This window comes from the organism of the source record quoted next, unplaced genomic scaffold (genome assembly GCF_019419815.1).
Source record: "Pyrus x bretschneideri cultivar Hongxiangsu unplaced genomic scaffold, Pyrus_bretschneideri_v1 Contig3, whole genome shotgun sequence".
Taxonomy (NCBI): Eukaryota; Viridiplantae; Streptophyta; class Magnoliopsida; order Rosales; family Rosaceae; genus Pyrus; species Pyrus x bretschneideri.
In genome coordinates, this window is record NW_025999612.1 from 2,098,385 (window position 1) to 2,112,985 (window position 14,601).

Here is a 14,601-nt window from a genome sequence, read left to right on the forward strand (position 1 = left end):
TCCATGTAAATATTTTAAATTGAAGATCGAGTTTATTCATTGTATTCATATAGGTTCAAGGAGTGTAGCTGTAAAAAAATCATCAAAATTAGAGTTAAAATAACCGTTAAATCGTGATTTTTCGTTAATAACCGTCGAAAAGTTTTGTCCCGTTACTTGATCTCTGAATGTTTGTTTTTTTGCGATTTTTGGTTTATGCAATCTCGAAGTATATACAAACATGCTTGACGGTTGGATTGTTGAAGCTAGTTTTGTAAAATGCATATCCCATCAAAACTATATATTCACTAACACTTAAGAGTTTATTCATACTTTCATTAAGTATAACATAAGATTTTGTGGTATTCGATAGTGTAAATATTTTAAATTGAAGATCGAGTTCATTCACTGTATTCATATAGGGTCCAGGAGTGTAGCTGTAAAAAAATCATCAAAATTGGAGTTAAAATAACTGTTAAATCGTGATTTTTCATTGATAGCCGTTGAAAAGTTTTGTCCCGTTACTTGATCTCTGAATGTTTATATTTTGAGATTTTTTGCTGATGCGATTTCGAAGCATATACAAATAAGTTTGATGGTTGGATCGTTGGAATTAGTTTCGTAAAATTCGTATCCCATCAAATTCAATGGTATACATATATATATATATATATATATTTATTAAGTAGATTTAAATTTATTTATTTTGTACGTATAACACTTAAGAAATTGAATGATATGTATATTTAAGCCGATCCAATGGTCACCAATTTTTAATATTTAATTATATATATAATTATTATAGTTTTTATGGGTATAAAATTGTTAAATTAATATATATATAATTATTATAATATTTTTTTAGGGTTATAAAATCATAATTAATATTTTGCTTATTGTGTATCGTGTTACCCACGTGTATACCCGAACTAACCCGTTATCTTAATAGGTGTTTATCGGGTTACCCGATAATAACCCGATTCGTTATCGTGTTGACCCGAACACTTGTTAATTTCGTGTCGTATCGTGTCAGGTTATCGGATCGTGTCAAGAATTGCCAGGCCTAGTCGGAACAAGTTGATAGGATCCCTTTTTTATCCGATACGGGCCTATATGACATGACCGTTCAATAGAACCACTCTAACACTCCACCTTTGCCATATATTCCATACATTGCACTAGATAGGTATAACAATAACGGTCCTAAGGTAGCAAAATTCCTTGTTGAGTAAGTTCCGACTTGTATTAAAGGTGTAACGATCTGCAACTGGACAGAAGGACCCTATGAAGTTTAATTCTTCTCTGGGATTGGCTTTGGGCCTTTTTTAAATATAATAAGTCTAATAGTAGTATCTGTCCAATTACTTACACATCAAAACACATCATTATTGATCTATTTTACTCAGGGTTCTAGAAAACACTAGATGCTACTTGGATGGTCAGCTGGGGCCTAGCAGCTAGGATTGAAATAAATTTATTATATATCGAATATATAATTTCATGCTTTGACTTAAAAAATACATAATTGCATTGAGATACATAAATTGCAAAATATAATGTCATAAATTGTAAAGCATTAGGATATAATGAAAACATGAGGAATATAATGTGTGTTCATCTAAGCATTCAAGAAGTCTATTACAATTTATTGAAAAAAATAAAATGTACAATGAAAGTTATCTATTTTTCATCTAAATGAGAGTCGCAACCTAGGTGGGTGCCTAGGCAGGTCTGGGTGCCCTTTCTTAATTTTTAAATGCCTAGGAAGTAATCGAGGTGGTGGCCAGTCGCCTAACGCCTAGGTGGGGATTTTTAGAACATTGATTTTGCTAGTGCTCGTTATATGTCCGCTTTAGTACCTTTTTAATTCCAATTAAAAAAAAATTCATGTTTCATCGAAGCGACTAAAAAAATGGATGTAGAACTTCAATGATTTCGAATTGTCTATTTTTTCAAGTTGCATCTCATAGATTATCCCTACAATATAAATATATATATATATATACACACGCACACAATATATGTCTCATCACATTTTTTTCTGTGGGATGAAGAACATTGTATACTCACCAGCTGCAAGCTATGCATGAACAAAATCATACAAAGACATAATTTCTGAGGTCATGATATACTGATAAGGATGAACTATTCGGTGCAAAATCCAGGTGGCCTGCTTGCCTTTTTTCAGTGAGGATATGTTTTCAATCTTCAAGTTCAAGCCAAAAACATCTCAAACGTGTAAAACCACATGATAAGCATTCATCTCTTCTTTTTCACCCCTACCAAATATCAAAAACACGTAATCACACCTACCCTAGAAACAACCCCAAACCCTAAAAGGCAAGACCTCTTTATAAACCCCCTACAATCCCAACATCAAACCCTACTATAGAAAACCAAACCCCACAATAGAAAATCAAACCCCAAAAATGAGTTTCATCCAGCACATCCCCATTACTTTCTTCCTCCTCCTTCTCATCCCTCTCCACTTTACCCTGTCCCATGCAGCAAGGTTCGACGTCCGCAACAACAGCCCCTATATCGTCTGGGCAGCCACAATACCTGGTGGTGGCAGGCAACTCAACCGTGGAGAAACCTGGACCCTAAACGTGAACCCGGGAACAACAATGGCACGAATTTGGGCCCGAACAAACTACGCCTTCAACAACTCAGGTCGTGGAAAATGCCAAACCAGTGACTGTGGAGGACTCCTCCAATGCAAAGCCTATGGCTCACCCCAAAACACCCTAGCCGAGTATGCCCTAAACCAATTCGGTAACATGGACTTTTTCGACATTTCACTGGTAGATGGTTTCAATGTTCCAATGGAATTCAGTCCCACGTCAAATGGGTGCACAAGGGGGATCAAATGTGCTCAAGATATTAACATGCAATGCCCAAATGAGTTGAGGGCTCCAGGTGGGTGTCACAACCCTTGTACTGTGTTTTAAACGGACCAGTATTGTTGCAATTCTGGGAGGTGTGGACCTACAAATTTATCCAAATTTTTTAAAAATCAGTGTAGGGATGCTTATAGTTATCCAAAGGATGATCCAACAAGTACTTTTACTTGCCCTAGTGGGACTAACTACAAGGTTGTGTTCTTCCCTTGAAATTAGTTACTCCCTTGATCTCGTGAGACATGGAATAGGCTAAAAAGTACTAAAAAGGTTTTATGTACGCAATAGTTTTAAAATTTGAGGGCTTTATATGCAAATACAGTATTTTACGCATTTCATGTTGTATGATTTATATGGATATCGCGCGTATTTGTTATTTTTTCATTTTAATTTTTCATATGATGCTATGACTTGATGAATAATGGTGGAAAGAGTGATCTTAAATTGAGCATAACTATAACTCAAGGGTTAAAGAGCCCTATTAGCCTAGTATCTATGACAAAAGTTCGTTTATATAGCACACTAAAAAAAATTGTCACTTAATACTACAGTCTAGTGGTGTTTATCTTCTTTTATAAGTAAGAAGTTATAAATTCGAATTTGGTACATGACGAATTTAATACAAATTAGGGTTATCTACACCTATATAGACCCTATTTTTGGTAAGAACAAAAGAGGAGTACGTACACCCACACATGCCCTACTTCCTCTTCCTTTTTAATTTTTTATTATTTGAAAAAGAATAAAAGAGAAATGTCTACGTCCACACAAACCCTAATCTTTGCAAACCTAATCGTTGCTAAGAACTAAAAACACTATGATTTCTTTATAGTTTGTCTAATGGAATTATATCACTTGATTAGGCTATATGCCAAAGTTCTACCAACAAGCTTTTTCCTACGGATTTTATATACACCTTCACCACAAATAAATTTTGGATCTAAGGAAAGACTTGACTTGGTTGTCTTATAAGACCTAGCAACAATGGTCGAGTCGATCGAATTGTGTCGACGTGAGGTACTATTATGTGGCTATTCTGAGCTTCAAATTAACTAGCAAAAATGCTCGCGCGATGTTGCGGATTTTAAGATTGTTTAAGATGATACTATTTTCATATACAATTTGAGAAGCCTAAATTAGCAGCATATTAAAATGATCAAATGGTTGGTAGTATCAAACTACTTATTGTTAAAAATATTGTGAATAGATTATATGAATATGTCACTGGAATGTAGATTTTATGAATTCGTCCACTTCCCGTTGACATCCACTTTCATTGCATAGCGGTGAAATATCTCAAAGCCCTTGATAAGTCCCGACCAAAAGCCTTGTTTGTATTGCTTAGCCAAGGCGTGATTGTACATCGCGGATGACATGAACTTCTCGATCTCTTTTGCCGCTAACATCTCCACTGGTCGACAAGCCCTTTTCAATTTCTACTTCAAGGATGCAATGTTCTTCGCGCGATCTTCCTCATGCATAGTAATCATCCCTACAATTGTTTCAAGCTCATTCGGCTCGAACGAGCCTATGTCTTCCATCCAGGGGGAGGAAAGAGGTAAGCATGAGTGGGAATATGAAGAAGAAGATTTATGGGGAGAGGTGCGAGCAGACCAAGGGTGGAAACTAGGCCCGGCTCAGGCCCAGTGCGGGCAGGGCGACCGTCCGGGGCCTAAAAAAATTGGGGGCACCAAAATTATTAGGGCGGTATATTTATATATGTTTTTATAAGAGTATAAATTTATAAAATTTGGTTTAGTGACAAAGAAATTTAACTAGAACTAGTGGTTTTGTTGTTTAAAATAAATGAGGAGGTCTTAGGTTCAAAACATCATGTGTGTTTATCTACATTCCAATTTTTACAAATTTCTTTTCATAACAGTATAAATTTATAAAATTCGGCTAAATGATCCAGAAGTTTAATTAGAAGCAATGGTTTTTGTTGTTTAAAATTAACGAGAGGTCCTAAGTTCGAAATGCTATGTGCATGTTTATTTTTTTCAATTTTTACAAATTTTTGTTTGGTTGTTAATTTATTTACTAGCTATGTGGGTTGCTATTTTTAAATATCTGTTCCAATTCAAGTCTAATCTTCAGCAAAGAGTAATGCGTAGACTAATTTTTTAGACCAAATTTGCAAATAATATTACGTGTCATAAAAAGGTTTAATTTAGTGTTCATTTATTACTTATACATATCTTTAAAGACTCAAAAACATTAATATTTTTGAAGTCTTATATTGATGAGGTTAGTAAATAAGAAAAGATAACTCACGGTTTATACAAAAACATTTTAAAAGTTCAGATTGAAAACAAAACTCATAATCTATCTACTTGAAAGCTTGAAGTTTTTTAGTTTCCTTCTCTACAAAATAAATTAATTATTCTGTGTTTCTAAATTATTGAGTTTGAAGTATTTTTCTAAATATAATTTTGTCGATGTTTGACGTGTGAAAACAAATATTTTTTTTATATGAAATGAGGGCAAATTTTTTGACTGGCCCTGGTGGGAACGGGAAGGTGAAGGTTTCATTGATTGACTTTGATATGGATTTCTTCATTAGAGGGATGAGAGAATGGGGTCTTTTGTGTTTCTTTATATACACCCAAAATCACCAAAATCAAAGGACAACTAAATTAAAAAAAATGAGATGTCTCGTAAGTTTCCCAAAATTAAAAATTGGGCCCTAAATTTTGGGCAGTGGTTTGAATTTCCCTCTAGAGAAAAATTTGAAAATTTAGTATTTATAATTTTCGTGCACATTCTATGCATGTCTTATGCACAGTACATATGAGTTTTCCATGCATGTACCATGCACATAATGCATGTCCTAGGCACATAATATGCACATGGTATGCACATGATGTGCACAATACATGCACATGTTTTGTACATATTGTCCAAGTAGAATTTTGTATATTTTCTTAAGTTCTTTAGTTTTTGTCAAAAACTTTTTAACTTCTTTTAAGGATAACTGAAAGCATGGTACACTAAATGGTAAAAAGTAGAAGTGGAAGTAGTCATTAATCCCATTTCATTAGAATGAGCAACAATACATATTGCATCAAAGTGATCAAAAGTATTATCTTGATGCTCCAATGCCCCAATTTCAAAAGAAGGATAGTGGTGCAGCAAGTTGAGAAGGTCTCTGTAAGTTTCAACTTTGGAAGACTGCACAAAAAGAGACCTTCACAGTCTACAAAAAAGGGTGGCTAATGCCACGCCTATGAAGGAAGCTGGGATTGTCGGTCACGTCGACATCAAGCCAATCTATGTTGCCCTTGGTGCCACTGTGAAGATTGGCGTATGCCAAGAACAACTCAACTCCTTCCTCGTAAGCCTTCTTCTTCTTCATCTCAAGGTAACCCTATCATCATACGAACACTATTTCAGTTTGTGTTTCAAGCTCCTCGATAGACTTCAACAACTCAATTCTTGCCCTACATGCCTCTTTTTCTTGAAAAATGCGGCTTGTTCCTTAGCCATGAGGTTTGACGCATTGAAATCGAAGTTGGTAGTGACTTCGTTCTCATGGTCAGATTCCTCGATCGATGTTGTATAACCAAACATTGTTGAACTATTTCAGGCGTCTAGGCTAATCTTGTGATGAAGTTTGCAATCTGTTAGTGTGTGTGTGTGCGCGCGCGCGCATGTGTGGAGTTAATAATGTGAAATGTTGTGGTTTAATAGGTGAACAAAGACATGATTGCCTATGAAAAAGGCAAGAAATTGGCGCCAGCAAATTGTTGTAGTTCCCTAAACAAAGGATGGATACATGGCACCAAAAAATACCTTGGTGGGATACTTTCCCAAATTTTTTAACAAAAAAATGTGTGATAAAGAGCAATGTAATGTGTGATTTGGGATTCTCCTCAACATTTGGCAACAAATAGGATGATACTTACCCCATTATTTTAAGGCTTCTTTTAATGGAAAAGGTATCATCCTCATAGTTGTGTAAATCCCAAGCTAAAAAATGGAAATTGGTTAGCAAAAGTTGGCTTCCATGGTTTGTTTGGAAATGTATTGGTTGGCTTCATAACCTAATTGATAAGACAAGGTAGATAAGTTATACATGTGTTGTACATGACCTCACCTTTATGTCTTGTCCTAACCTACTTGAGGTGTGCATTCCATGTAAATGTGGAAGATGTCATTTCTTCTCATGTCAATTCATAAATGTTTAATAATAATGTGTTGTAAAAAAAGAGTTTTAATTAGGGTTATATTTGGCCACTTAATTTGTCCCAATGGGCTTTCACCCACATCATGGTAGACTGGTATAAATATCATTTTTTCACACAAACCCCATCACATTGAATGTGGGTTATAAACATGACAATCGAATATTCTTCGTATTTGCAGAGCAAATGCATGACTGAATGGATGCACAATATATGCACAACCTATGCATAAGGAGCTGCTTCTACCATTTAAACAAAAAAAAAAAAAAAAAAACACTTTAATCGAAATATACCATGACATGCACATTACAGGGACACCCCATGCAAGGGAAACAATCATGTGGTGTTGGGGATATCAACAAGTTCCCTGCAAGTTCGTTGGTTAAGACTAAGCTTCCAGCAATGCTTGCATTTCTGATGGACTATATCTTCTCCTTAGGACGGGATACACCGTTTCTTAGGTCTCCAGGCCAGTACCTTACCTATCAGAGGAAGGACTAACATGCGTTCAGCTGCATGTTTTATGTTCCATTGCATAGCAGGAAATACCAGGTATATGGAATCAGAATAAGCTGCCTCCCATGCTACACGACTATAATAGTTCGAAGCCAACTTATAGAAGTTGTAGTTTGCAAATAAGCAAGCTGTAATGGCGTGTTTGCAGGGCAATTGTTCAAGATTAAATTTTTGGCAAGTGTAAGTCTTGTAATTTATATCGGCCATAACTTCACCGTCCGCGTGGTAAACATGAAACTCGGTGTCGCTTACTTTATGGACATGCATGTGCCTTGCATACAACGTGGTGGTGATCATACGCATTATATCCTACCTTTGACAAAACCATATTTGCAACACAGCCCTAAGGAAATCGATCAAGTAAAGTATGGGCAACCCCCTCGTAAAGTTAAATCGGATTAATCTCTCGGCAATGTTAATGGTCATTACGTTGTACCTCTTCCCATTCATTCGAGCCCGAGACCACTTTTCCACACTCACATCATTTAGGTACTATGCTACCAAGTCTCTCACCTTGATGAAATGTGTGTCAAACTCAGCATAGAAATAGGATTTAGTTGCCTTGTGATAGTGGTAGAAAAAGTTATCCTTTTTAGGCAAAACTTGGCCTTAATATTCCCTTTCAAGTGATACATGCATAAACTATGTTAAGCTTTTTTGAAAACCTTATTGACCACAATTATGATGCTTGCGTTGCAATCCAAAATTATAACCAAATTCGGTACATCCCCAAACATTCCGTGAATTTGCTTGAAAAACTGCTCCTAGCAATCATCGTTCTCTGTGTCGCCTATGCTGAAAGCCAAAGGGTAGATGTTGCAGTTACAGTCAAATATTATCGTGACTAAGAAGACACCTTTGTACTTAGACTTCAAGGGAGATGCATCAACTACAATAATTGGCCGCATCTATGACAAGAAACCCCTGACTAATGCACCAATTACAAAGAAAAAGTACCAAAAACAATGGTCTTTGTCAGTTAGAATGGTTGGCTTGTTGCCCAAATTTAGCCTCTCAAATTCGACACAATCGGTGGGAGGATTGGCATATGAGTCCCCAGGTGAACCATATCTTATGCCAATGTTAGTCATCTAGCCTGAGATGTTGACTTATAGCTAATTGTGACCTCGAGAGTGGTTTTAACATCGTGCACAACATCTGTGGCATTGTACACCATATTGGGATCATTGAACTTTTCCCTTATCATGTGACCAATAAGCCGTGTATTGACTTGCGGGTGACGATCCTTCAACAAAGCTAAATCATATAGGTAGAAGACTTCATCTTTGGCAATCCTAAACTCCCCAATACCTTTCCGGTATACAAAAATCCGCCATGGACACCGGGCATCCTTACACTTGACAATGAAACGCCCCTTCAAAGATGTATCGACCTTGTACTGAAAATTCCCTTTATTTGATTTCAATCAAAGCCTTCTTGACAGATCTTGCTTGTCAACAAAAAGGTCACCCATTTTCAAATACGGTTGTCAATCTGCGTTTCCCTCTACACCATAGCTTAGGATTTTCATGTAAGCATAAGAATTGATAGTAGATTCATTCATGCCTTCCACAACCGTTTCTCTTTCCCTTTCGATTTTCGACACGTGCACCTCTATTTGGTTGTACCTTATTAGTGTGTACATCACATTTTGAGTTGTAAAATTGGTCTAGGTAGTTGAATCAAATCTATACTACCATGATTCAAAGTCCACCATGGTAACCCAATCTATGTCATCGCCATCTTCAAAAGGCACATCCGTAGTACCCAAAACTCTTTGTTTGCTAGCTAAAGTACTCGTTACTTTAAACGTTGCATCCGACCATAGTGGGACCTTAGTGGGAGGTGGGTTCATACTGCCTGAGATGTGGAGCATGGATAATAAACAATAAGGACTATGTGTATTTGTTATAGGAGCCACGTTCCATGTCCTAAAGTACCTTAAAGTGAAGAGTATGAAATATGTAAGTATGCACTATATACATTGTACGTACGACGTACATGACATAAACACTATATCACTATGCACACGTCATGCAAAGGAAATGCACATGTCATGTACATACAGTGCACATGTCAAGCATATTAAATATATACTATATGCACATGACAAGAACATAAAATATACACTATATGCACATATTATGCATAAAGTTGGAGATTGGGCAGCGAGTTGCTTTTAATATTTATATGACACCATTTATGCCATGTTATTCATATAGTGGATACAATTACAACATTATCCGGAAGGATCACATATATCCAAAAGATTGTAATTTGCACATTAAACAACTCACAATGTCAAATTCGTTAACCAAAATAATCATATCATATGTAACAATAGTAGTGTGTACTTCACAATTCACAAAGACTAAGTGTATACGTGTAAACCAAAACATTGACATAAGGCTATTGCAACAGCCCCAATACGTTTGCCGACCACATAACAGAAGATGATGATGAATGGTTAAATATTGACAAACCCAACTGAGCAAACAACAGTCACTTTGATAACTTTGTTGAAATCCACTCTCGAAAATGTAATACCATTAGTCCCAAACAGTCACTTTGATAACTTTGTTGAAATCCACTCTCGAAAATGTAATACCATTAGTCCCAACAAGAAAAACCTCAAATATTTGACTTTGAATACTTAACAAGCCAATCATGACTATTAATGTTTGTAGAGTTCTTGGAGGATATCATGAACCAACAAACTTCCTTATCGGTGATGGATTTCAGATCCCTGGACAGCAAAATACGTTGATCAACACACGATTCGTATGTAAAACTAACATAATTCATATGTAAAACAAACACATTCATATGTAACAAATAACACAAACATCAATTTGTTCAAAGTAAACCACCACAATGGGCAACCGTATTCCTTACAAAGTATGAAAAGGTTCACTTACATTTCTTATGAAAAACCCTCTTTAGACGGAGCTTCCTTTTTGTCAATCTCATTATGTAGTACCAGCACTGGAATACCATTTAGCGATGCCTTTCTTAAGAGGTCATCAAGTTCTTTTCTTCAAACTTGCAAGTTATCACAATTAGCAACAACTGCAACACAACTGCAACTTGAAAAAAAAAGGGACAAAGTCAACATAACATATAGTTAGTTTTGGAAGATAAAACATCTTATGGAAGACTGGCATTCGTATCATTGCATATATAAACAAAAGATTAACAATTCTAGTGTGTCACCAACAATAACTATAATGTTTACTGTCATAGTTGGGAAAAAAAAAAAAAAAACATTCAAATCATATGCCTACAAACTGTACAAATAAGCAGAAACATACACAATAGTGGAAACTGCACGACAATATCTTTCCCACATGTTTTGAAACTTGGGTCAACCACCAAGATCCCATAACTTTATTGTTGACATTCCCTTTTGTTACTTTCTTCATCCAACATGTACACAAAAGAGATTGCCTTAAGTAAGATAATTGTGCGAATGCAAATGCTTTAAGTAAGATAACTGTGCATTCCGTGTACAATTTCTTACATACTGTACCAAGACTTCTAATTCACAAACTTTTTCAAACAAACACCGATTCGAGATCGAATTCACAAACATTTGCAAGTTCAGAACAAAATTAACAAATATTGTGCATCAATTAAAATGCAAAACTCTAAGATTGAAACCCAAAAATTGAAACCCAGAAATCTAAAATAACAAAACCCACAAACAAATAAAGATTTCCATAACACATTTCGAGCCCTCTCTTCCCCATCCCTCTTTTGTTCGACTTCCCATCTTTGCAAATCCAAAAAACCTAATTGAACAAACAAGTAATTAGTTGCAGAAATGGAAACAATGACCAAGTTAGAAAGAGAAATAGATGAGAGAAAGACAGACGAACCTGATGGCAGTGGAAATATGGCTGCCCAACTTCATTGGCCGGAAAGAATGAAATTTTCCGGCCAAAATGCAAAATTTGGTACAAAAATCACATCTTTAAGGATGGAACATTGATGCAAACAAGAAACATCACTTTGAAGCTTCACTCTCAACTTCCCTCTATTCGAAATCGGAGCTCAGAGATTTGAGCTCAACCTAGAAACCCAGAGCTCATAGAGCTTTCGACATCCCTCTCCAGCCAATAAGAACATTGATGAAATGAGCTAAGGATTTTTAGTATTTATATGTGGCCATTTTAGTAATTCGGTTTTGTGCATGGTGGGCATGTTACGTGCATGGCCGGTTTGTCCCATTTTTGTCCCAAGATTAAGAAATTGTCCCATTTTGGGATATTTCCCTATATATATTTTTTTTGTTACAGTAGTGGATGAGATCGAAAGTTATAAAAACGCTAGCCGTACATATTTTCCCTAAGGACTAGCTCCACAGGCTTCCCTTTGATTTGGCCTTCACGGCTGCAAATCAACCATACATGCTCTTTGTACGGTCAGTCATGTTTTATTTTGGATTCTCTAGCTAGACGCCAAATATGTATATAATCTCTGGCATGTAATGTAATAAAAAGACAGATCCAGAGAAGAAAAAAACAGGGTCATAACTCGATCGATCGGTAAACTCACATCACAGCTCTCTCTCTCTCTCTAGGGATTAATTTGTACGTACCGTACGTTCTTTCTGAAAAATGGCGCCTCGAGGAACCCTAGAAGTTCAACTTGTTGGTGCTAAGGAACTGAAAAATATGGACGTCGGTAATTAAGTTCTCTCTCTCGTTTTGCATATGGCTCTTCAGTTTGTCTTCCGGCTTCGAATTTGTTTCTAACACCTAATATTATTGGATGTAGCGATGATGGATCCTTATTGTGTAATCACCTACAAAGATCAGCAGAAGAAGAGCGGCGTGGCACGCGGTCAGTTTTCTAGTCTACCTCAACTTTTTATGCAATGCTATTAGGATACATTAAACTAATATTTATCGCTACCATGTTAGTACTACGGTCTAGTAGTATTATTTTTCACTTGTCAGTGAGAGATTTTAGATTCCATTTTCGCCAAAGACGAATTTGAACCACGTTAGTGCTAGCTCTTTATGAGGCATATCCCACTCCCTCACCCTCCTTAGTGTAGATAATATCCTCCATTCCAATAAAAATATAAAAATATTGCTAACATATTCACTAGTACAGTGGATTTCACATACATTAATAAGACCCACTTCTTTTATATTATTATATAGGTAATGTTAGGGTGACTAAAATTTTAAACGAAATTTGCAAATCAAATGATGTGTCATTAATAGGAAATAAGCACGTTAATCAACACTTAAGTAATAATCTAATCATCAACAACCACATTATTTGGTTTGCAAATTTGGTTTACAAAATTTGGTCTCCCTAGCATTCCTTCTTCTTCTTCTTCTTCTTCTTCTTCTTCTTCTTCTTCTTCTTCTTCTTCTTCCACTACTACTATTTTATACCACATTATTTGGTTTGCAAATTTGGTTTACAAAATTTGGTCTCCCTAGCATTCCTAGACCAAAGCATTCTTTCTTCTTCTTCTTCTTCTTCTTCTTCTTCTTCCACTACTACTATTTTATACCACATTATTTGGTTTGCAAATTTGGTTTACAAAATTTGGTCTCCCTAGCATTCCTTCTTCCACTACTACTATTTTATACTATACTCTTACATGCATTATTAATAATGAGTAATGCGCTATTCCGAAGCACAAAACTAACACAATTACTAATACATTTTCTAGTAGAGTTGCGAATTCGACCATAGTGAGTGACAAATTAATTTTACAGGAAGCTGAGCAAAATGATATTGGAAACAGAAAAAGAATAATATGTTACGTTGAATCATTAATGGCATATATCAGCAAAAGTAATAAGAAAAAGAAAAAATGATGGTGCAGGTCAGGGGTCTATGCCAGACTGGAACGAAACTCTGCTATTCACCATTGCTGGTGCTGAAGATGATCTCGGGATAAAAATATATGACCAGGACAGTGGTTCCCTTGATGATTACGTAGGAGAATTAAAGTAAGTACTTTGCAATCTCCATGCATGCAGTATTCTGCAAACTTTGCATAATGTAACCGTTAAATTACGCTTTGCAGCTTGAATGTTAGGTTTACGGCAGTCTTGGAGAGCTAAAAAGTAATTCGGATCATTAAAATACAATGTGTGAAGTCCAGTAAAATATCTTACGAATAAGCTTGTCGATAGAGAGAGAGATAAAGAACCAAAACTTATTCTAAAACTTAATGTCGATACAGAATTCCGCTAGATGCAATAGTAACCGACACTGGTTGCGAGGGGAGAATGCCACCAACGCCATACGAGGTAATGAGGCATGACAAAGTCAAAGGAGAGATTACCATTGGCCTCTATTTCAATCCTGAGGTATTAATTCTGTATGAATGAATATATATATATATATATATATGTATGTATGTATGTATGTATGTATGTATGTACTATATGCTAAAAGCTGAACTAATATAACACTGATTTTTCCTCCATTTGCTTCAGATATCTGTATTTTGTTAACGACAATAATATATATTTTAAGAAAATAATATTAATTGCATATATATATATAATATTTTCGTTTTTTCTTAGCCTGGCCATGAAAACCGTGGTGATTGCTGTGATGACGAGGAAGAAGAAGAAGATTGACATGGTGGATGCCTGAAGGATGTGCTTTTTCTCGACGCCACTACTTTATGAAATGTTGCTTTTTTTATCTTTTTATTTGCTGTGAAGAATAATACGCACGTTAATCTCTGGTTTTGGAGATTTCAGTGTTAGCAATGGAACGCATTGTAATAATAAAATTATACTTGTTTTTGACGTTTAGTTTCTGTAATGTTGACTCAAATATTCCTAAACCAATAGCAAACAATTACCACTACGGTTTAATGATATTATTTAGCTATTTATACGCAAATAATCTTAGATTCAAGTCTCATAAATTAAAAAAAAATAAATAAATATATATATATATATATCTTATAAATGACTAGTTTAATACTGAATATTGCAAGCCTATTATAAGACTTAACTCAACCACAAACTACCAGT

At 35.5% G+C, this 14,601-nt stretch overlaps 1 protein-coding gene and 2 pseudogenes across 1 annotated transcript; 2 read left to right on the forward strand and 1 right to left on the reverse strand.

Moving 5' to 3' along the window:
• The first annotated feature begins 2,275 nt into the window (after positions 1-2,275).
• LOC125479845 lies at positions 2,276-3,105 on the forward strand (annotated as a pseudogene).
• Positions 3,106-10,210: 7,105 nt separating this feature from the next.
• Positions 10,211-11,237, reverse strand: LOC108868031 (annotated as a pseudogene).
• A 631-nt stretch (positions 11,238-11,868) lies between these two features.
• LOC103958512 (elicitor-responsive protein 3) lies at positions 11,869-14,375 on the forward strand. The gene is made up of 5 exons (XM_018650193.2): positions 11,869-12,265; positions 12,359-12,424; positions 13,431-13,557; positions 13,794-13,920; positions 14,140-14,375. Exons 1-5 carry the CDS (start codon positions 12,199-12,201, stop codon positions 14,194-14,196), a joined length of 444 nt encoding a protein of 147 aa, XP_018505709.2. The 5' UTR covers positions 11,869-12,198; the 3' UTR covers positions 14,197-14,375.
• Positions 14,376-14,601: the final 226 nt, after the last annotated feature.